This window comes from Arachis ipaensis, chromosome B2 (assembly GCF_059453495.1).
Source record: "Arachis ipaensis isolate K30076 ecotype BB chromosome B2, ASM5945349v1, whole genome shotgun sequence".
NCBI classification, from domain to species: domain Eukaryota; kingdom Viridiplantae; phylum Streptophyta; class Magnoliopsida; order Fabales; family Fabaceae; genus Arachis; species Arachis ipaensis.
The window spans coordinates 93,313,129-93,338,032 of NC_142437.1; the positions used below are offsets into that span (position 1 = coordinate 93,313,129).

The 24,904-nt window shown below is 38.4% G+C and overlaps 1 protein-coding gene across 1 annotated transcript; it reads left to right on the top strand.

Annotated features, from left to right (window-relative positions):
* Window positions 1-9,478: 9,478 nt before the first annotated feature.
* LOC110269254 (uncharacterized) lies at window positions 9,479-10,144 on the top strand. Its single transcript, XM_021116959.1, has one exon. The coding sequence runs from the start codon at window positions 9,479-9,481 to the stop codon at window positions 10,142-10,144; it is 666 nt and encodes a 221-aa protein (XP_020972618.1).
* The last annotated feature ends 14,760 nt before the right edge of the window (window positions 10,145-24,904 follow it).

The following is a 24,904-nucleotide window of genomic DNA, read 5'->3' on the forward strand; positions in this document are numbered from 1 at the left end:
CTCATATGAGTTTAAAATTTGTTGGGAGGCCAAAGTCACTACTTACCCCTCTCCCCCCTCCCCTTAAGTCCGTCCTTGGTTGTTTATCCTAATTTTTTTAAATTTTAAAATTTGAAAATAATTATTTAATTAATTAAAAATATAATATTTAATTTTAAATTTATCTTTTCTTTTTAAACACGTTGTTCACTATATACATTATTTCCTCGTACTTTTCTTATTATTTTTTGTCTAACTTTTTGCTAACCGAACCGATGAAATTTCAAACTTTACCTAGTCGGATTTTTTTCAATAATAAAATAAAAAAAATTTATATTTGTCCAAACATTACTTTTGGACTTTAATCTTCAAAATACGTTTTTTTTTTTTTTTTGCATTTAAGCAAGTTCGCCTAACCCTGCCCCGGCGAACTCCACTCAAGTTTTTTGAAAAACGCACTTTTAATCCATATCATTGTCTAGAAAATAGTATATAGATCTACAAACAGTATATAAGTGTTGATCGAAAAATATTTTCGATTAAGGTAAGTTGGTTCGAGATAGTGAAAAGTTCGATCGAGATGTGAAGCTGTTGTCGAGGAAGTGCACGAGTTGGTTGAAGGTATTTGACACGGATTCGATTTTAAATACTTTACTGAATCGAACGGGTCCAATCGAAGTAAGTATTCGAAGGAAGAAATCGAATAGTGGTTCGAATAGCAGATCGAGCAGTTACGTTAGTGGAGAAGTTGGAGGCTTTCTCCACATGAGGAATTGATGGGTAACGTTTCATTAGCAAAGGAGTGGGAACGATTATCGAGTAGTGCGCATTCAAGACAGCACTGTGTAATTAATAATTGGTTACAACAAGTAGACTATAAATATTAGAAAATTTTAGGGAATAAAGGTTGGGACTTTTCTCCAGAAATACACTCAAGCACACTCATATCCCAGTGAATTTCTGAGTCTGCATTCGAGTTTAATTTCTATAGGGTTCCTTCCACTGTCTTTAAATTTCATTTACATTTTCTGTAAACTTTACTTTTCTTGTCAAATTTATGTTTCAAGCAACAGTTTAAGTTTCAAATGCAATTTACATTTCAGTACCTTTAATTTTCATGTCAAAAGCCCTTTGACCCAGTCAAAGGCACCTTTACTATTTTTTTTATTTCAACGCAAACTTTTCGATTTCAGTCAATTTACATTTCGAATTGCTTGTTTTTAACTTCTTTTATCTTTTTTTATAATTTTTTATTCACTTGTTATTTTAATACCCGTATAATCGAGGAAGCTTTGATGCACTTATAGAAAACTGGTACCTACAAAAGAGGAGTAGGTTTCGCTCGCAGACTATTAATACCGAACCACCATCGATTTACAAAAAATCGACAAAACAAATTGGCACGCCCAGTGGGACAGTTTTAAATTGAAGTGTGTCAAAAAGTTTTTATATCATTCGGTGTATGCGACTGAGAAGTGGGAAGATCATTCACATGGCTGATGAAGTGTCAAATGTGAATGGTGGTTCCTCCACCAATGATAGCATACCAGTAATTGTGCAACAAGCGGACGTGACTTCACGTTTGGAAGGTGTAATTGGAAGTGAAAGCATAGCGGTTAACACCGCACATACTGGGAATGTTGGGCGCAATATTCGTCCATGTGGTACTTTACCACCAACCCAGCCTCCATTAACCACTGGTTTGCCTCCTTATGGTCTTCCTCCGGGTTATGTTCCACCAGTGGGTAATTTTGTGCCTTCTGTTCGATTTGGAAGTGTAAATGGAGGAAATAATTCTCAAAACTCACAACAATATTATGAGTATTCTCGTTATTATAATGTGGGCTCTACTTCGAATGCTGCTAATTCGATGGCAGTATATCGACAGCAAGTAGAGGAAAGTTATCATGACTTGGTCAATTTGCTGACTCAACAGATGACCACAATTCTGAATCCAATGATGGTAGATCATGAGTCAAAATTCGAATGTCTTGCTAGACAAGTCGAACAAATTGCCCGAATCATAGATTATGAAGAAGGCGAAAGGCATGATGCCAGGGGAAATAATGAAGGATTCGAAAATGTTTTCCAAAATGAAAATAATATTTTGAATAGAGGAAATCCTCATATAGTTCCCCACGGTCAAGATGCTAATGAAGTTCTAGCGTGATTACGAGCTAATCATGGTGGTGAACGTTATCAAGTCACCAGGTTTGTGGAAGAAGTGCTCAATCGAGTCAGTTTAAATGTTGGTTTTATGAATTGACCTCACTTTGTATCTGCTTTCCCTCAAGTTGTCCAAATGACTGAAGTGGCAAGAGGGGTGAAAAATCCAAAAATAATCACAAAGTTTGCAGGAGAAGTTGGAGAGTCAACCACTGAACATGTCGCTCGATATTTGGTTGAGATTGAAATTTTAGCCAATGATGAGAATTTGAAAATGAAGTTTTCTCCTTCTTCATTAACAAAGAATGCGTTTGCTTGATTTTTGAATCTCAGGCCAAATTCGATAACGACATGGAATCAATTAGAAACTGCTTTTCATGCTCAATTCTATCGAGGGAAAATGAATGTGGTAGTTACTAATCTGCTTGCTTTGAGACGTGAAGATGGTAAAACCATTGATGACTATATGATACATTTCAAAAACGCTAGAAGTAGATGCTATATTTCATTACCCGAGAATGAAGTTGTGAAAATAGCCATTATGGGGATAGAATTTTATATGCGCCGAAAGTTGCTTAATGTGCATATCTCTGACTTAGCCCATTTAGCTGAAAAGGTTCGTCAGACCGAACTCATTAAAAAGGAGAAGGAGAAATATAGGAGTGAGCAAAGATCAAAGGGTAAACCTTTCACTTGAAAAGAAAAAGTTGCTTATGTAACTATGGAGTCCTCAGCAGAGGAACTCGATTTCGAGGCAGAAGTCGATTTGGCCGAACTTAAGAAGGGTCCTCCATATGTCTGCTTTTTACTCAAAAAGTTTCCTAGTAATGAAAAGTCGAATGAATCAAAACTGAAAAGTGGCAAAAAGTATGGTTTTGATATTTCAAAATCTGATCAGATTTTTGATGTGTTGCTTAAAGATAAACAATTAATTTTGCCTGAGGGTAGAACTTTACTTTCGGTGAAAGATTTGAAAGGAAAACCTTATTGTAAATTTCACCAAGAAACTAGTCATTCAACAAACAGTTGTGTTCGTTTCAGGGATTTGATTCAGGAAGCTATTATGGAGGGACGTTTGAAATTCGACGATGGTAAGAAAGAGATGAAGGTTGATACCGATCCCTTTGATGCTGATGCCAGCTTTGTTGAACCGTGTTTTGGAGTGAATACGGTTGGCATGTCTTATGATTTTGATGTGGCTTTTGATGATTTTGAGTCACAAGTTTGATCGGTGTACCCTCGAGCAGGAGATGGTTTGCTCGATTTCTTGGTACAGTAGAAGATTAACGACCGGGATGTATCTCTGTGTCCTCGGTTTAACGCTGTTTTTAATGCTGAAACCGTAGCAATCTTTGAAAAAGAGAGAATGAAGGAGTGATAAACCCCAATTTTGTGGTTTATATTGTGTAGAATTCGAAGGATTTTGTCAATATTTTTTGCACTTATTCACAAGAATTACATGGTTTTGTGTTCTCTTCCTGATATTGCTTTATGATGGAAAACATGCTTCTTTTGCCTTAATATTGCCATATTTTGATCCTCTTTTATTACCATTCGATGCCGTGATGTGTTTGTTGAGTGATTTCAGTTTATAGTGCAAGAATGGCCTAGAAGAGAGAAAGAAAGCGTGCACAAGTGGAAGGAACATAAAGAATTGAATTTTGGGGAATTCAGCATTGGCGCGCACGCGCACCTCATGCGCACGCGTGGGTGCGGAAATGTGGAATTGGCGCATCCGTGTGGATTAGCGAAATCTCCATCGACGCACACGCGTGCATGGCGTATACGCGTGACAAGCTGCACGTGACCTCATTAAAGGAAATCGTACCTGGCAATTTCTAAGGCTCAACAGGCCCAAATTCAAGCTGGTTTTGCATGGAAAAGACCCAAGGATGCTAGGGGAAAGGGGGGATCATTCATTCACACTTAGGCATAATTTTGGCTAGTTTTTTATTTTTGGTTCTTCTAGAGAGAGAAACCCTTGTTCCTCTCTAGATCTAGTTTGATTTGATCTTCCGTTATAGAATTCTGAATTGGATCTTGTTGATTTCTAGTTTTGATTACTTAATTTGAATTTCTTAGTATAATTTTGTTTAGGTCTTGTGTTAGATTTATGTTTTCTTGTCAATTGTCATTTTCTACCCATTACATGAATCTTGTGGATCTTGAATTGTTAGTGTTACATTGATGATTTTCATTATTAATTGTGTTGTTTGAGTGATTTTCCATTGATAATTGTTAGTGGGTACTTGTTAATTTCAATATTAATTGTATTTTGAATATGTCTTTTAGTGATGCTTGCCATGTGTTTGATGAAATATTTCCTTTAATTATGGAGTAGTTTCCTTTACTCTTGGCCTAGGCTAAGGAAATTGGGTAAACTTGAGTCATTGGGTCTAATTGGTTTGGTGATTTGAGAACCCTTAGTGGTCAAGTTGATACCCATTGACACTAGTTCACTACTAAGTCAATTGGTAGTTGGATTAGGACTTATGAGTTGAGATTGATCAAACCACTTGACGTACCTCAAGCTTAGGAGTAAATATTACGTACTTAAAGCTCTTAGAGGTAGACTTAGTGAGTTTGGTTCCTTATAATTGTCAAGATATGGTAGTTAGACAAGGATGGTGATCCCAATTCCCATGCCTAGCCAAGAGTTGCCTTTATCATTCATATTTGAAAACTAAAAATTTCAATTGCTTGACTCTAGTTATAGTTGCTTGATAGTTTTAGAGTAGAATTATATTAAATGTTCTCTTGTTAGTTTGAAATTACTCATACCTTGTTTTAGTCACTTGAATTAATTTCTTGCACTTTAAGATTTCTTGTTTGTTAAGTCTTTTAATCTAATTTCTTGTCCATGACTTGCAATCCCAGAATTCTAACCAATATTGATGCACAGGTTTGCCCATTCCTTGTGAGACGACCCAAGGTTTGAATACTTCGGTTACTTTTTATTGGGGTTGAACTTTGTGACAACCAATTCCTTAAAATTTGATTCGAGAGTTGATTATCGGTTTGGGCTATACTGACAACGGAAGTATTTTGTGGAATTCTGAACCGGTATAAACCTTTGACCATCAAGGAGCTGGCTCATAGAGAAGAGCAGGCTCGACAAAGGCAGCCGGTTAGGCATATAGAGGGTCAGAGTTCTAAGACCCTTCAATAGAACGTGGTTTCACCTTTGAGCTGATCTCAGGCAATATGTGTTCAATGGATTCGGAACTGTCAAGAGTTCCAGAAGTGGGATGCTCTTTATCGACGCAATCCCCAGTGGGGATATCGGGGGCCTCCTCGAAACCAATATCCCCACTATCGTGGTCGAACTAGAGGGTACCCAAGAGGTAGAGGAGGAAGAAGAAACTTCAATCAAAATAAGAAGCCTCAGGCAGAAGTAAGCAAGGGAGCAGCGCCTTCTATACATTCCTGAATTGTCTTTCCTTCTGATGGAGAGACGTGTCCAAAGGAAATTCCATCTCCTGCAAAGATGGAAAAGGGTAAGGCAGTGGCCTAGTCTTCGGGGGTCGACAAAGGCAGAGAGGTTGATGTCGATGAAGAATATTTTGAAGAAGGGGATGATGATATGATTGGAACGATTTCGATCATTCCGACTGAATATCTGGGAGAGTATGAAGGTGACCCAGAGGAAGATTATGATATGGAGGGTGAGGAAGCTTTTTCTTTCATCCGAATTGAAGATGAGCCGAGATATTTTCTCCAGCCTACTGAAAACAAATGTCTCATCTCTGCCCACTCCATATAACCACAACTTTGACTGGGATCAAAGTAAATAAAGTCCTAATTGATGGTGGGGTGGCAATCAGTCTATTACCGGAAAGGATGTTGATGAAAGTTGGAAAACATCCTGATGACTTAGTCCCTACAAACATTGTTGTAACCGACTTCAGTGGGACTTCGACTCCAGCAAAAGGTCTGGTCACTCTGAGTGTTAAGGTTGGATCATCCGAACGAAATATTGTGTTCGTGGTGGTTTCATCAAAAGTAAATTACAATGCTTTGTTAGGGCGAGATTGGATTCATGGTGTGGGGGCTGTACCTTCTACTATGCATCAAAGTGTTCTTCTTTGGACGAAAGATGGCAAACCTTAAGTCATTAAAACATATTCGAACCTTTATGTCGAACAGCTGCATATTGATTTCAGAATGTATAATCCTAAATTGAAGCCTTTGAATGTTGACAGGACATTGAACTCTTATAATTGTGAAGGTTGTTACTTGTCCTCGGAAGGTTTGTCAGTGAAGCTGCGCTACCCAGAGTTGGCTTTTGCTCTAACTGGTTGGGATTGTCTCTCTTGAAGGTCTCTTGCACGGTTGCCCTATGGACCAGGTTGAGGGAGTTTCCGATTACCTGGTAACTTTGAATAATTATTTAAGTAATTTTCTTTTTGTAGAAAATAAAAGTGATTCATCTGATGAAGTGGAATTATTTAGGAATGTAAGTTCTTTAAGTAATTGTAATAACTCGATGCCTTCAATCGAGTTTTGTCATGGCTTCGTTTTTCTTATTTTTGTAATCCAAATAATGTTTCACACCGAATTGCTGATGCAGTAGCCGAAGTACACGGTGTTGAAAATCAAATTGATGTTAATTTAATAAATGATCAAGTATATTCAATTCCTAATGAATCTGTTGATTTTTCTTTTGATTGCATCTATGATCTAGAGCCTTTGGTTTTCGAAAAATATTCAGTAAAAGATGATGATCATTTCAAAGGGTCTGAATCTCAAGATCCCTTGGAAGAAATGAATTTGGGGACTTTTGATGATGTTCGAAATACATATATTTGTAAGGATCTTGTTGATCCTTTTTGAACAGAAATTTTGCATCTTTTATATGAGTTTAAAGACTGTTTTTCTTGGGATTATCATGAGATGCCTGGTCTCGATCATTCTCTTGTAGAGTATCAATTAGCATTGAAACCAAATGCTCGGCCTGTAAAGCAAATCCCTCGTCGTTTTGCTCCAGAAATTAATCAAAAGATTAAAGAAGAGATAGAATGCTTGATTAAAGTAAAATTTATTCGAACTGTACGATATGTGGAATGGGTTTCGAATATTGTTCCTGTGATGAAGAAAAATGAAAAGTTAAGAGTATGCATTGATTTTCGAGATTTGAATAATGCTACTCCAAAGGATGAATACTTTATGCCAATTGCAGATATGTTGATCGATTCTGCAGCGGGAAATGAAATCTTAAGTTTTATAGACGGTTATTCGGGATATAACCAGATCTTCATTACAGAAGATGATGTGTCCAAAACTGCTTTTTGTTGTCCTGGGGAATTAGGCACTTATGAATGGGTAGTTATGCCCTTTGGTTTGAAAAATGCTGGTGCTACTTATCAATGAGCAATGAATGCTATATTTCATGACTTTATTAGAAAATTTATGGAAGTGTATGTCGATGACGTCATGGGAAAATCGATTTCGGTGAATCAACATATTGATCACTTACGAAAAGCATTTGTTACAATGAAAAAGAAGGGATTAAAAATGAACCCTTTAAAATGTGCTTTTGGGGTATCGGCTGGAAATTTCCTAGGTTTTGTTGTTCATAAAAAAGAGATTGCAATCGATAAGGCAGATGCAATTTTGGTGTTATCTGCACCCAAATCGAAAAAAGTACAATCCTTCCTAGGAAAGGTGAATTATCTCAGAAGATTTATTTCGAATCTTTCTGGTCAAACTCGAGTATTTTCACCTTTAGTGAAGCTAAAAAATGACTCGGAGTTCGAATGGACGAATGAGCATCAGTCAGCATTCAATTCGATTAAAGCTTATTTATCTAAGGCTCCGATTATGGCAAACATTCGCCCACATGAGCCCTTGAAATTGTATATTGCGGCGTCTATAAACACAATTGGGTGTATGTTAGCCCAAGATGATGAAAATGGGCATGAACGGGCTGTTTATTACCTTAGTCGAGTTTTAACTGACATCGAGACGAGGTATTCTTCAATAGAGAAATTATGTTTGTCTTTATACTATGCCTGTATAAAATTAAAATGTTATATGGTGGCTAAATCAGTGAAAGTTATAGCACAAACTGATATCATCAAATATATGTTAAGTTTCCCAATGTTACAGGGATGTTTAGGGAAATGGATGCTAGCGTTGATCGAATTTGATTTACAATACGTCCCGGCCAAAGCTGTGAAGGGTCAGGTCATTGCAGATTTTCTTGTCGATAATTCGAATAATCTAAATGACCAGGGGGCAAATGTAGTTGACATTGAGGTTGATTATTGGAAGTTGTATTTTGATGGATCGAAGCATAAAGATGGTGCAGGGGTTGAAATTCTTATTATGTTGCCAGAAGGGATTCCCTCTGAATTTTTATTTGAATTAAAGTATCCTTGCTCGAATAATGTGGCAGAGTATGAAGCTTTGATTCTGGGTCTCGAAATATTAATTAGTAAAGGGGCATCAAAAGTTTAAATATTAGGGGATTCTCAGTTGGTTTTGAAGCAGTTATCAAAGGAGTTTAAATGCAATAATGAGAAGTTGTAAAAAATATTTAACTGCTTGGGAGTTGTTAACTTCCTTTCGAAAAGTTTCTTTGGTTCACATCCCAAGGATTCATAATGGAATTACTAATGAATTAGCCCAAATTGCTTCGAGATATAGAATCAGTGCATAGACTCTCAATAAATTGTCTAGTGTCCATCAAATATTAGTGCCTGCGAATGAAAGAGAGGCTTTTTGTGTGGATGAATGGGAAGATGATGATTGGAGAAAGCCTATTGCTGAGTATTTGAAAAATCCCAACACTTCAGTTGAAAGAAAGATAAAATTACAGGCGATAAATTTTGTCTTAATGGCTGATGAATTATATAAGAAAGGAATCGATGGAAGTTTGTCGAGATGTTTAGGCCTAGATGATCAAAGTATTGCTTTGGGTGAAGTCCATAGTGGGATATGTGGTGCACATCAGGCTGGAAAGAAGATGAAGTGAATGTTATATCGCAATCATGTGTATTGGCCATCTATGATAAAAGACTGTATTGATTATGCAAAGGCATGTCAAGAGTGTCAAAAGCATGGTTGGATATAACAGATCCCAACATCTGAGTTGCATTCGATCATAAAGTTATAGCCATTTAGAGGTTGGGCTTTGGATCTGATTGGGTTAATTCACCCTCCTTCATCGAAATAGCATAAGTTTATCTTGGTAGCGATCGATTACTTCACAAAGTGGGTTGAAGCAGTTTTCCTAATAGAATTTGGTCAAAATGAAATAATAGACTTCATTGAGGAACATATAATTCATCGATTTGGAATTCCTTAGATATTGAGTACTTATCAAGGGACTATGTTTACTGGTCAGCGAATTAAGAATATTGCAGCCTCGAGAAATATCAATATGGTTACCTCAACTCCTTATTATGCGCAAGCTAATTGGCAAGTAGAGGCAGCAAATAAAATTTTGATAAGTCTGATCAAGAAGCATATCGGGAATAAACCTCGAACATGGCATGAAATTTTAAGCCAAGTATTATGGGCTTATCGAAATTCACCAAGGGGATCAACAAATACTTCACCTTATAAATTAGTTTATGGCCATGATGTAGTGCTACCACTAGAGATTAATTTGAATACTTTAAGAGTATCGAAACAGAATGATTTGCCAGTCGATGATTACTGGAATGCAATATTTGATGAGTTGAATGAATTGGATTCGGAGCGAATCCTGGCACTTGAGAGTATGATTCGACAAAAAGAGAGTGTTGCTCGAAGTTATAATCGTCGAATAAGAGAAAATTATTTCAGTATAGGTGAATTGGTTTTAAAAGTTATTTTTCCCATGGAAAAGAAATTGAAATTCCTTGGTAAATGGTCCCATACTTGGGAAGGTCCATTCCAAGTGATAGGATTGTATTCGGAAAATGCATATCGAATTAAAGATATCAAATCGGGAAATATGATTGATTCGATTAATGAAAAATACTTAAAGCAATATTTTTGTTTGCCGATTTGAAGTCAGGATGCATAAGTCTGAGAGAAAGTAAGATTATTACAAATACTGAAATCAATACTGAAATCTACGAGGAATGAGGTGTCAGGAGTCTTGCCAGGTCTGAGCGTAGCCTTGCTCTGTTGTTGTCCAAAGTTGAGAGTGCCTCAGCATGCTTGAACTTTTCAAATTGGACCTTGTCAAGTTGTTTCTTATATTCTTCTTGCTTGGTCTCAATAGAAACAATTTCTTGAATGATTTGCTGTTGTTCTTGCTGGGCAGTAGTCAAGGGTATGGCTATTTCAGCTCGTCTCTCGCGTACTTTGACAAGCTTTTCATTGATTCGGGCCAATTCTGTTTTGAGTTTTATCTCTTCTTTGTTATGAAAAGGTTGAATATAAATAGCGTGAGAGATTCTCAGATCGAATTCTTCACGAGAAGCTTTTTTCGGTTGAAGAGCAGAGGAGCAATTATCTACTTCAGTTGTGATCTTAGCCTCTTCGTTTTTGATCTCTTGGAGTTTATTCTGGAAAGCTACATTGTTATTGGCAAGCTGTTTGAATTATTGGATTATGGCAGAATACGGGATAGAAGCCGGAAATTCAGAGGGAGAATTTAAAAGATCAGATAAAAGCTGGTTGAGAAGGGCATCCTTGATCCATGCAATAGGTGGATGATCCAAGAGTTTAAGAAGTGACCGAAGCTGTTCTCGAGTGTCAACATCCAATTGGAACAGAGGAATGGATGAAGATGGTTTAGGAAGTGTTGGTGCGAGAATAGGCACTTCATCCTCTTGGATAACTCGATTTAAGACGGAGATCAGGTTAGCCAATGTCGCACTTGTAGGTGTGGTGGAAGTGCCCAAGTCTATAGACTCTTGTCCGGGAGGAGTTTGAAATTCAGCTTGTTGAGGGGGACTGGAGAATCCTTGGGGAGTTTCGAAGACTCTGGATCGAGGTGAATCTGAATTGGTAGTCTCAGCAACTCGAGAGACAGAGTCAGAGTCTGAGGCCACTAGGTTTTCAGCAGAAAGTGCAGCTTGAATGTTGAGTGAGGGTGGTCTAAGGATTTGAGTTTGTGTCGAAGAATACTGTGTAAGGTCTTTCGTCAAATCAATCACCTGTGTTTCAGGGGGACGAAGAAAAGCGACCTGTAGTGGTTCGACAGATTCTGTAGCTTGAATTGAATCATGAGACGTGGAGTGTCCCAGATCCAGGTGTTATTGCAGAAGTGGTTGATCAGGTCCCACAGGGGATGTGATTGAGTGAGCAGCAGTGGTAGGCTGATATAAAAGGGACACAGTTATAAGTTAAGATTTATTCGAATTCAAATGAAATATATATAGAAATGATGATGTTACCATAATAAGTCTTAGTTTTCGAGTTAACTGAGCACCAGGGTCTGAATCAGCTGTATCCTCTGATTGAGAGGAAGCAGTAAGAATGTTCCGAATGGTTTGCTAGTGCACAAAATTGTTACTCTCTTACAATTTCGCACACATGACCAGCAAGTGCACTGGGTCGTCCAAGTAATACCTTACGTGAGTAAGGGTCGAATCCCACGGAGATTGTTGGTTTGAAGCAATCTATGGTTATCTTGTAAATCTTAGTCAGAAAATCAATTATGTTTATCAGTTTAAATAGTGGAAAATAAAGGAGTGCGAATTAAATACTTGTTGTGCAGTATTGGAGAATATGTTGGAGTTTTGGAGATGCTTTGTCCTTTGAATCTCTGCTCTCTCCCTATCTTCTTCTTCACGCACGCACGTCCCTCCTATGGCAAGCTGTGTGTTGGAGGATCACCGTTGTCAATGGCTACCATCCTTCCTTTCAGTGAAAATGGTCCAGGTGCGCTGTCACCGCACGGCTAATCATCTGTAGGTTCTCGATCATACCGGAATAGGATTCGCTATCCTTTTGCATCTGTCACTACGCCCAGCACTCGCGAGTTTGAAGCTTGTCACAATCATCCAATCCTAGAATCCTACTAGGAATACCACAGACAAGGTTTATACTTTCCGGATTCTCAAGGATGCTGCCAATGGATTCTAGCTTATACAACGGAGATTCTGATTAAGGAATCTAAGAGATATTCATTTAATCTAATGTAGAACGGAGGTGATTGTCAGACACACGTTCATGGATTGAGGAAGGTGATGCATGTCACGGATCATCACCTTCTCCATAATTAGGCGCGAATGGATATCTTAGATAGGAACACGCATGTTTGAATGGAAAACAGAGATACTTGCATTAATTCATCGAGGCACAGTAGAGCTCCTCACCCCCAACAATGGAGTTTAGAGACTCATGCCGTCAAAAGGTACAAAGTTCAGATCTAAAATGTCATGAGATACCAAATAAATCTCTAAAAGTTGTTTTAAATACTAAACTGGTAACCTAGGTTTACAGAAAATGAGTAAACTATGACAGATAGTGCAGAAATCCACTTCTGGGGCCCACTTGGTGTGTGCTGGGGCTGAGACTAAAGCTTCTCACGTGCCTGGGCTATTTTGGACGTTCAACGCCAGGTTGTAACCTGTTTCTAGCGTTGAACTCCACTTTGTAACTTGTTTCTGGCGCTGGACGCCAGACAGCAGCATGGAACTGGCGTTGAACGCCAGTTTACGTCATCTATCCTTGAGCAAAGTATGGACTATTATATATTTCTGGAAAGTCCTGGATGTCTACTTTCCAACGCAATTGGAAGCGCACCATTTGGACTTCTGTAGCTCCCGAAATTCCATTTTGAGTGCAGAGAGGTCAGAATCCAACAGCATCAGCAGTCCTTTTTCAGCCTAAATCAGATTTTTGCTCAGCTCCCTCAATTTCAGCCAGAAAATACCTGAAATTACAGAAAAATACAAAAACTCATAGTAAAGTCCAGAAATATGAATTTTGCCTAGAAAATAATGAGAATAAACTAAAAACTAACTAAAATATACTAAAATCTATGTGAAATTAACCCCAAAAAGCGTATAAAATATCCGCTCATCATTTGCTCATTTCCATCAGAGCTTTCACTTGATGGTTGCAACCGTAACTAATGGAAAATCAAAATCAAGAATTGTTAAGCAGATATGATTTTCAAAATATTCTAATTCAAAGTACATAAGTATGTGTAAAACTAGTTACCTTTCTAGAAGTCCTGGTGGGAGTCCTTCAGCTTTTGTGTTGTGGTTGTCGAGAAGAGGCTGTGGTGTCAGCTTTTCATTTTTTGAGACTTTTTTGGAGGAACCTTCAGCAGTGGGGTTTGTTTGAATGGCAGATTCTTGAATTTTCTCTAAAGTATGATTGTACCTAGAGTAGTAAGCAGCTTACCATTCGAGACAAGACTTGGTGATGTATGAGCTGCAATCATAAACAAGAAAATTGAAATGTTCCCTTTGTTGTTGATTTGTTGAGAGGAGGAAATCAAGCTCACTTTGAGAAGTCAGGGTGATATGGCAAAATGGTTTGTTGTTTCGAGGAAGAGGGGTTGGAATGGCTTGTGAGAATCCCAGTTGCCTAACTGTGAAGTGAGGGGCGTACAGGGTCACTTTTCTCAATATCATGTGAAAAAAGCAAGCGATCAAGCCACACAGGACCACAATTTCGACGCAAAAAAGGGGCAAAACTAAGGTTTTCATTATAAAAATCTTTACAAGAATGGAAGAGAGAAAAAACTGCCCAAAATCGGTCTTCATCTGATTGAGTATCTGGGAAGTTTGACTTGTAGTCAGCCAGTCGGAAGCCTTCAATGTGTTGGTTGTTAGTAGCGCCACCTCCAGACTTTATCATAAACTTTTCGAAGATGGCATTAAGCCATAATTGGAAAAGCCAGAGGGGGCCACCAGTACTGATCAGACAGTTGTTTTGAAGACAATGTACAAATTGCCCAAGCTCTTCGAAAACATGACCTAGAAGAAGCTTAGCCAAATTAAGGGTATTTCCTTCATGAAGCAGAGCAGCCAAAGGAAGGAAAAATTTTGACATATGCACACTTCAAGAACAGAAAATAATGGCATTTAGCCAATAGAATAGAAAGGCTACACGCTCGTCATCTATGACGGTAGTGCCCTCTTTGCCCATGTGATGAGCAATGAAATCACTATAAGAACTGGTAGGGGCAATGTTGTAATGGTATTTGGGTTGCATGTTAGGGGTGCAGTCTGGAGGATTGATGGGAAGCCCTGTAATAGCGGCCACATCTAAAAGAGACATACCAATTGATAAAGCCCAATTTTGTGGTTTATCTTGTGCTTAATTTGGGAGATTTTATCAACTTTTCTCACATTTATTCAATAAAATAGCATGGTTTTGTAATTCTCCCTAGATTTGTGCTTAAGTGTGAAAACATGCTTTTTAGGCCTTAAAATAGCTAAATTTAATTCACTTTAATTCCATTCGATGCCTTGATGTGTTTGTTGAGTGATTTCAGGTTCATAAGGCAAGTATTGGATGGAAGAAGTGAGGAGAAAATCATACAAAGTGGGAGAACTCATGAAGAAATGAAGGAACCGCAAAGCTGTTAAGCCTGACCTCTTCACACTTAATCGACCATAACTTGAGCTACAAAGGTCCAAATGAGGCAGTTCCCATTGCATTGGAAAGATAACATCCGGGGCTTCAAAATGATATAAAATTTTTCATATTTACTTGACGTATAGGGGCGCGTACACGCATATGACGCGCACATGCTGATGGATCAGCGTGGGTCCACTTTGGGCAACTCGTTGGGGGCGATTTGTAGCTCATTTTGGGCCCAATTCAACTCATTTATGATGCTATTGAACCCATGGATTGAAGGGGGAATGAACCAAGTAGTCATAGTTTAGTTTTTCATGATGTTTTAGGGTAGAATTCTAGAGAGAGAGGCTCTCTCCTCTCTCTAGATTTAGGATAGAAATTAGGGTAAAGTTAGGTTAATTACTCTCAAATTTCTCTTTCAATTCTTGTTTTGATTTCAATTCTCTTTAAATTTTAGTGTTCTATTGTCTTTGTTCTTCTAGTTTCTCTTGTTAATCTCTTATTTTGCTCTCTTTTGTGTTGATGAACAATTGATGGATCTTGATTTCCTTTAATGCAATTTTGTGTTTCCATGTTTCTTTTATGTTTATCTTCATTGTTATTGTTGATTTCTTGCTTATGTTAGTTATGGGTTTTATTAATTCTTGCATGTGGTGATGTTTACCTTTCTTGCACTCTAGGTGTTTGTTAAAATGCTTTCACTTGTTTTTGAGTAGTTTTCTTGACTCTTGGCCTAGGCTAAAGGGATTGAGTGACCTTGAGTCATTGGGTCTCAATGAATTGATGATTTGAGAACTCTTGGTGATCAATTTGATATCCATTGACACTAACCCACTACTAATCTAATTAGTAGATAAGTTGGGACTTATGGGTTGATGTGATCAAGCCTATTTGACGTACCTCAAGCTTAGGAGTAGATATTACGTACTTAAGGATTTTGGAGGTAGACTTAATGGGTTGGCCCCTCATAATTATCAATATTTGGTTTGTAGACAAGGATGGTGATCTCAATTACCTATGTCTAGCCAAGAGTTCTTTTTCTTTATTTTATTAAGTTCTTATCATTTACTTTCTTGTCATTTATTTTCTTGCCAATTATCAAATCAAACCCCCTTGCATCTTCATAGCCAATAATTAAACACTTCATTGCAATTCCTTGTGAGACGACCCGAGGTTCAAATACTTCGGTAAATTTTCATTTGGGGTTTGTACTTGTGACAAAACCGAAATTTAATTTGATGTGAGAATTGTTTCTTGGTTTGGAGCTATGCTTACAACAAAGTTCTTATTTCTATAAGAGAAATTCCTAACCAACACGATTCTTGCAATCAAATTAATGGCGCCGTTGCCGGGGAATTACAATGGTGTTATATTATTGGCTATTGTATATATGTTAATATGCTTCTTTGCTAGTTTTTGCTTGTTTTAGGAGTTAGTTTTTATTAGTTCTTACTAGTTTTGTTTTTATTTTCATTTGCTATTATGAATTCTCACCCCTTTGGCTCAAATTATGTTGTAGAGAATGGGAACTATTATGACAATATGCATCAAGGATGGAACAATCAAAGGTGAGAGGAGCCTCAAGGGATTGATCACCCTTCTTGGCAACAACAACCTCCGAATTCTTATGGGTATAACTCACATCCTAATGCATATCAATCTAATGGATGTGGTGACCCTTATTGTGATTGTCAACAACCACCACCACATGCCTATGAACCACCCCCTCAACATGGTTTTGAACCACCTTACTCACAAGCCCCATACCACCAAACATCTCCACATGCCCCTAATCCTTATCCACCCTACCAACCACCTTATGAGCCATATGAACTATACATAGAACCACCACAATTCTAACACAACTACTCTCAAGAACCACCTCAATATACACCAACTCCATACTCTTACCAAAATGAACCACCTTCCAACTATAATGCCTTCCCCTCAAATAATGAACCCTCTCTTCCACCACCGCCCCCCGATGAAGCCCTCACGCTAGAACTAAGAGATCTTGACTCTCAACTCCAAAGGCAACAAGAGGGGATGGAAAAGGAGTTTAAAGAGCTAGGAGCCAAGATGGCTATTCTAGCGAAAGTCGTTAGCAATATGGTCTCATCCCGCCTAAGCCTATATGACCAAGGCTCTCCCATTGTTGAATGTGGAGAATCAATCAAGGAGCATAGTGAGGGAGTGAGTTTAGAGCTTCAAGGTAAAGAAGAGGAATTGAAGCAAGAATAGCCACAAGGGGAGGAAGTTGAGATAATTGAGCCGGAAGGAGTGGTTGAAAACCTAAGAGATGTTGGAAGTCCATGGGAATGTAGCATTAGAGAGCCCTCTTTCAAGAAGCTTGACATTGATGTTGAGGAGGGTGTATGTTCACACCCTGGGTCGAGCTATCCGATCCGGGATGTTCAGTAATAAAGCGACCGACCTCCTCAGGTCAGGCTATCCGACCTCTTCTCAAAGAGGTCAGTCAAATCGACAGGAAAGCCCAGTAAGGGGCCCAAATAGAGGAACACAACTCAAATCCAAAGGCAGTCCAAGTCTATAGAGATAAGGGCGGTTCCCTTGAAGATAAGCTGACCTCAACTCAAAGATAAGATAAGATAAGATAACAAACTTATCTTATCTAAAAAGGTCACTCTACACCATTATAAATACACTGGAGCACCCAGGTATAACTCATACTCTGATTCTACTAAAAACCTGTTTAATACCCATGCTAACTTAAGCATCGGAGTCTCTTGCAAGTACCCCCCACCTTCCGGTGATCAAGGATCAACAGTGCAGCTAGTCCAACAAGTCGGACACGACAGCTCCGGCCGCCACCCATCAGCCGGACACGTCATCTCCGACCCGTACAGAAGATCTCGTCCAAAGATCGACCTACAGTTCAGATAACCCTCGGAACAGTGTACAACCTCCAAAGCATATCATGATTGAAAACTTTGAAGAGGTTGATCAAGAGATGGATTCAATCATTGATGAATTCTTATGTATAATTGAATCATCTCCCATTGAGCTTGACATGGAGATTGAAGAAGAAGATACCTCACCTTCCATACCCTTGGTAAGCAATGAAGAAGAGATTGAATTGGAAGGAAGCCACCAAAAGGAGGAGGTTGAGCAAGAAGCAAGCTCCATCATTGAAGATGATTCCACACCAACTAATGAGTCTTTTAGAATTAATGAATCTCCTTTATTGTGTTGTGAAATTGATGACAAGGAGGACTGTACACAACCTCCAACACATAGTTTGAGCAATGAAGGGTGTATAGAAGAAGTTGGTGAGCAAGGAATTGAAGTTGAAGAAGCTTACAAGGAGGTGGAGGTAGTCAAGAAGGAGCACAAGGGCGTAGACCTCGCATTGGCTAAGTGTGGGGAGGTCCCCCTTCCTAAGTCACCATCATCCAACACAACATTCAAGTGGGTAAATTTCTTATCCCTAAGCTTTGCTTTCTCACTTGAATATGGTTTGATTGAAAATGATGGTCAACTTATCGCCCTTTGTGGAGTTAAGAGTAGGAGAGATTGTGTAGTGGTTGGACACATCACTCTAAGTTCATGATGGTTGCATGCTCGAAGTTGAATAGCAATGGTTGGTGTAGAACCAAATTGCATGGGTCTAGGAGAATGTTTGGGTGCTTAATTGAGAATTCTAAGGTCATGCCACCCAATTGGAATCATGATGATCAATTTAAAGATGGGTGTCAAAACAAAATGTGGGATCCCGGATCGCACAAGGAGAATCAAATTTGGGAGCCCATGGCTTGTGTGAAACTCCATCAAGGCTTGGAGTTAACATCTTTGAAGACTAAAGCTTATTGGAGATTCAAGCATTGGTAGATGTTCAAGGATAGCTTCAAGCACAAGCCACCTTAAGAGGAGCTCCCCATAAGTCCAACTTAAGGACAATAAAAAAAAGTGCTAGGTGGGAGACACCCCACCATGGTAAATTCTTTTCATTTTTCCCTTTTGTACATATTGGTAATTAGTAAAATTTCATGTTTTGTTGAGTTTGTTGAGTATAATTGGTAGTTTAGTAGGATAAATAAGGTTTTATGGTGTTTTGGTAGCTGTTTGGAGGTTTAGAATGCTTGGATTGGTGCAAAAACATAGAAAAATTTTGAAAAACAGAGCACCATCCACGCGTACGCGTGCGCACGCACCATGTGCGCGTACGCGTGGATTGAAAAATTTCATCCCTCCATACATTGACCCGAGAGTTGTGCCTACACTGCGCCAGCACCATGCCTGAGGCACAAACCAACCCGCGCGTACGCGCACCTGGCACGTACGCGTCCTTGAAGCTAATTGCGCAATGCGTGCACTTGCATGCTGTGCGCGCACGCGCTGATAGCGCCACCTGCCCTTCTGGTAGATGTTCCAGAGAGTTGAGCCAACCTTGGGCTGACTCTGTGCCCCGCGCATAATCTCACCCACGCCTGCGCGCACCTGGCACGTCCGCGCCCTTCTGCCAAACTGCGCATCGGCGCGTGGGCGTGCATGACGTGTCCGCGTTGCAAAAAAAAAGAGTTTTTTTTTTCTCATCTTCCATTTTCTTTTGTCCATTGCCTTCACATACTTTTATTCTTTGTATTGTCATTTTGTTTTTATAGCTTGTTTTTACCTTCTTTTTTTTTTTGAGCTTCTTATTTGAATAATGGTGTTGAATTTTTCTTACTCAATTGTTGAGAATTTCTTGGTTATCTTGGTGCTTCTTGACATGTTTGATATTGTTGGGTGATGAAACTTATCAATGCTTAATCTTGTATGGCTCTTATATTCTTTGTGTATTGATTTGAACTTGATGCTTTTGAGTGCTCTTCATGCTTTGACTTTACTCTTGCATCAAGTGTTAGTTAATATGCCTTAGCTTATATTGTTTTCTCACTCACATGTTGTAGCTACCATGTAGTGAGAACCTTACTCTTATTTGGCATTAGCCCTCTCCTATGTTCTATTTGCTTTGATATCTTTGTTATAGGCTTAATTATCATTCTTTCTCTTTCCTTCTAGGTTGGCCACCAAGAAGGAAAGGAATGGAAAAGCTTCTAAAAGGGGCAACAAACAAGTTTACCCGCACAACCTTTTGAAGAAACTCATCAATTGTAGCAACCCGTCCACTTTACTCTTCTTTGCATGCACCGAGGACGGTGCAAATTTCTAAGTGTGGGGAGGTCGTCCGACCGATCTCCATGGGTAACAATTTTCTTTTTCAACACCAATTTTTAATTTTTGTATTTGTTAGATTAGTTGTTGCATTGCATGATAGGTTGCATGTTAGTTAGAATTTGTACATATTTCACCATTTCTTTTTATGTTATGACTACTTGGTTAGGTTGATGATTTCTTTTCCAAGAAAAATTATTCTAGGGCACCCTACCAATTTGAAAATTTTTTTTTGTGTTGAACTTGCTTGAAGAATTTATTTTGGAACATGGTTTTTGAGTTAAGAACACAAGCATGTGAGTTTTGAGCCAAATGGTGTGGTTACATCTTATAACCACTTATTTTCATTCTTGTGTGCATCATTCTCTTTCTATGATTGTAATCTTTGATTTGTTTGATTCTTTATGTCCATTATTCCATGTATACATGTATTTATATGATTGAGGCCATCATTTCATATAGCTCACTTACCCAAATAGCCTACCTTTCATCCACCATTGTTAGCCAAATTTGAGCCTATTTAACCCCTTTTGTTCTTAATTTTAGCACATCACTACCCCTAAGTGAAAAATAATAAATGTCCCTTAATTTGGATCTTTGATTAGCTTAGACTAGTGAGGGTGTGTATCATTTGGGTATGAGAAACTTGGGACATTGGTTGAGGAAAAAGTGCATTTTATATTTTTGTTGAAAGTTTTGGGAATTGGGTACATACTCACGCATTAAAAGTGTAAACCATATGCATTGAAATTCTTGTATATATTTTAGCTTGAAAAAAAAATTATATATATATATGTGTGTGTGTGTGTGTGTGTGTGTGTAGAAAAAAAAAAGAAGAAATAGAAAAATAAAAGAAACAAAAATATAGAAAAAGAAAAAAGAGAAAAAAAATAAAAAGGGGACAAAATGTCCCAAAGTAAAGTTCAATAAAAATCAATGCATATGGAATGTGAATTAAAGAGAATGCATGAGTATGTGAAAAAGTGGGAATCATGGGTAGCTAGGTTGTGTATTAGAATTGTATAGGTTGTTATCTGTGTTTGGTGAGAGCTTAGGTTAATCAAAGATTCAAATTCCAAGCTCACTTGACCATATGCATCCCTACCTTTACCCTAGCCCCATTACAACCTATGAATAAGTGCTCATGATAAATGTATGCATTCATTAAATGATTGTTGATTGTTAGATGAAAAACAAATCATGAAAAGCATGATTAGAAGAGAATTTAGTGATCGACCCTATACACTTGAGCGATTAGAGCGGATACACTTCCGGTGAGGGTTCGATGCTCAATTCCTTGTTCCCGGCTTTCATGAGCTTTTCTTCTTGCAAGTCTACTTATTGTACTTCATTTTGATATTTGAATTGGTAGGATTCACGAGTCATCATACTACTTAGCCCTACATGTGCATATGTGTTCTTGGAGATTGATTTACTTTTAACCAAGTAGGTAGAATCATTTTGCATTTAGTTACATTCATAAAGATAGGTGCATATAGTTTATTTGCATTGAATAAATGTTCATAGCCCTTTTCTTGTCCTTCTTTATTCTTAACATGAGGACATGCTTGGTTTAAGTGTGGAGAGATTTGATAAATCCCAATTTTGTGGTTTATCTTGTGCTTAATTTGGGGGATTTTATCAACTTTTCTCACATTTATTCAATAAAATAGCATGGTTTTGTAATTCTCCCTAGATTTGTGCTTAAGTGTGAAAACATGCTTTTTAGGCCTTAAAATAGCTAAATTCAATTCACTTAAATTTCATTCGATGCCTTGATGTGTTTGTTGAGTGATTTCAGGTTCATAAGGCAAGTATTGGATGGAGGAAGTGAGGAGAAAAGCATGCAAAGTGGGAGAACTCATGAAGAAATGAAGGAACCGCAAAGCTGTCAAGCCTGACCTCTTCGCACTCAATCGACCATAACTTGAGCTACAGAGGTCCAAATGAGGAGGTTCTAGTTGCGTTGGAAAGCTAACATCTGGGGATTCGAAATGATATAAAATTTGCCATAGTTTCTTGACGTACAGGGGCGCGTACGCGCAGATGACGTGCATGCGCCGATGGATCAGCGTGGGTCCACTTTGGGCAACTCGTTGGGGGGCGATTTGTAGCTCATTTTGGGTCCAATGCAACTCATTTCTGATGCTATTGAACCCAAGAATTGAAGGAGGAATGAACCAAGTAGTCATAATTTAGTTTTTCATTATGTTTTAGGATAGAATTCTAGAGAGAGAGGCTCTCTCCTCTCTCTAGATTTAGGATAGAAATTAGGGTAAAGTTAGGTTAATCACTCTCAAATTTCTCTTTTAATTCTTGTTTTGATTTCAATTCTCTTTACATTTTAGTGTTCTATTGTCTTTGTTCTTCTAGTTTCTCTTGTTAATCTCTTATTTTTCTCTCTTTTGTGTTGATGAACAATTGTTGGATCTTGATTTTCTTTAATGTAATTTTATGTTTATCTTCATTGTTATTGTTGATTTCTTGCTTATGTTAGTTATGGGTTTTATTAATTCTTGCATGTGGTGATGTTTACCTTTCTTGCACTCTAGGTGTTTGTTAAAATGCTTTCACTTATTTTTGAGTAGTTTTCTTGACTCTTGGCCTAGGCTAAGGGGATTGAGTGACCTTGAGTCATTGGATCTCAATGAATTGGTGATTTGAGAACCCTTGATGATCAATTTGATATCCATTGACACTAACACACTACTAATCTAATTAGTATATAGGTTAGGACTTATGGGTTGATGTGATCAAGCCTATTTGACGTACCTCAAGCTTAGGAGTAGATATTACGTACTTAAGGCTTTTGGAGGTAAATGGGTTGGCCTCTCATAATTATCAATATTTGGTTTGTAGACAAGGATGGTGATTTCAATTACCTATGTCTAGCCAAGAGTTCTTTTCCTTTATTTTATTAAGTTCTTATCATTTACTTTCTTGTCATTTATTTTCTTGCCAATTATCAAATCAAACCCCCTTGCATCTTCATAGCCAATAATTAAATACTTGATTGCAATTCCTTGTGAGACGACCCGAGGTTCAAATACTTCGGTAAATTTTCATTTGGGGTTTGTACTTGTGACAAAACCGAAATTTATTTTGATGTGAGAATTATTTCTTGGTTTGGAGCTATGCTTACAACGAAGTTCTTATTTCTATAAGAGAAATTCCTAACCAACACGATTCTTGCAATCACCAATCATTTCACAAGGGAGATGGAAATTGTTGGTTGTCCTGTTCCAAAAACAAGTCGCAGCTCTAATCATCCAGGGGAGTGTCGAAGACGAGAAGTGGGAAAGCCTTAGGAGTTCCTGGATCCCCAGAGCTCCCCAAGCAGCACTTTTTGAGGGAGCAAGGTGTTGAAGCCATGCTGTAAAATCAGCTCCTCGAGGGTTAATTTTTGGATTGTTCCTGAAAGAGTTTTTGATTGATGAAGAAGGAGATGTCTAGGGCTTGTTTGATCAATAAATCCTCCCCTTGAGCACTGGGGAAGAAAGGTAGCTTTTTGTTTGCCCTTTTCAGGGTTTCGACAGGCCCAAGAAAGCAATGAATGTCTCCGCCCACTGTGAAAGGGATTAAAATTTTGTTATCATCAACTTGAAGTTGGGGATCGTCAATAACTTCATCGTTAACTTGATTCAGTATATGAAGCGCTGGTGGAGCCGATGGTGCTACCTGGGGACCTTTTCCTTTGTCTTGGGTAGCGGCGTGAGAAGAGGAAGCGGCCATTACAGAACAGAAAAAAAAGGAAGTTTGAAAGGTTAAGGATTACACAAGAAAGACTGGTGCAAAAGGAATTCAGAGAGCAAGAGTTCAAGAAAAATTGAACAGAGGCGAAAATGTCAAATTTAAAGAAGTGTTGCTGTGCCCGTTGATGAGCGGATATTTTATACGCTTTTTGGGGTTAATTTCATATAGTTTTTAGTATGTTTTAGTTAGTTTTTAGTTTATTTTCATTAGTTTTTAGGAAAAATTCATATTTATGGACTTTACTATGAGTTGTGTGTTTTTCTGTAATTTCAGGTATTTTTCTGGCTGAAATTGAGGGAGCTGAGCAAAAATCTGATTCAGGCTGAAAAAGGACTACTGATGCTATTGGATTCTGACCTCCCTGCACTCAAAGTGGATTTTCTGGAGCTACAGAACTCGAAATGGTGTGCTTCCAATTGCGTTGGAAAGTAGACATCCAGGGCTTTCCAGAAATATATAATAGTCCATACTTTGCTCAAGGATAGATGATGTAAACTGGCGTTCAACGCCAGTTCTCTGCCCAATTCTGGCGTCCAGCGCCAGAAAAGGATTAAAAGTTGGAGTTCAACGCCAGAAATGGATCCAAACCTGGCGTTGAACGCCCAAAATGGCCTTATGCACGTGAATTGCTTAAGTCTCAGCCCCAGCACACACCAAGTGGGCCCCAGAAGTGGATCTCTGCACCATCCATCATAGTTTACTCATTTTTTGTAAACCTAGGCTACTAGTTTAGTATTTAAACAACTTTTAGAGACTTATTTTGTATCTCATGACATTTTAGATCTGAACTTTGTACTCTTTGACGGCATGAGTCTCTAAACTCCATTGTTGGGGGTGAGGAGCTCTGCTGTGTCTCGATGAAGTAATGCAAGTATTTCTGTTTTCCATTCAAACACGCTTGTTCCTATCTAAGATGTTCATTCGCGCTTAACTGTGATGAAGGTGATGATCCGTGACATTCATCACCTTCCTCAAACCATGAACGTGTGCCTGACAACCACCTCCGTTCTATATCCGATTGAATGAGTATCTCTTAGATTCCTTAATCAGAATCTCCGTGGTATAAGCTAGAACTGATGGCGGCGTTCATGAGAATCTGGAAAGTCTAAACCTTGTCTGTGGTATTCCGAGTAGGATTCAATGATCGAATGACTGTGACGAGCTTCAAACTCGCGAGTGCTGGGCGTTAGTGACAGACGCAAAAGGATGAAGAATCCTATTCCAGTATGATCGAGAACCGACAGATGATTAGTCGTGCTGTGACAGAGCATGTGAGCATATTCTTCACTGAGAGGATGGGATGTAGCCATTGACGACGGTGATCCCCTACATACAACTTGCCATAGGA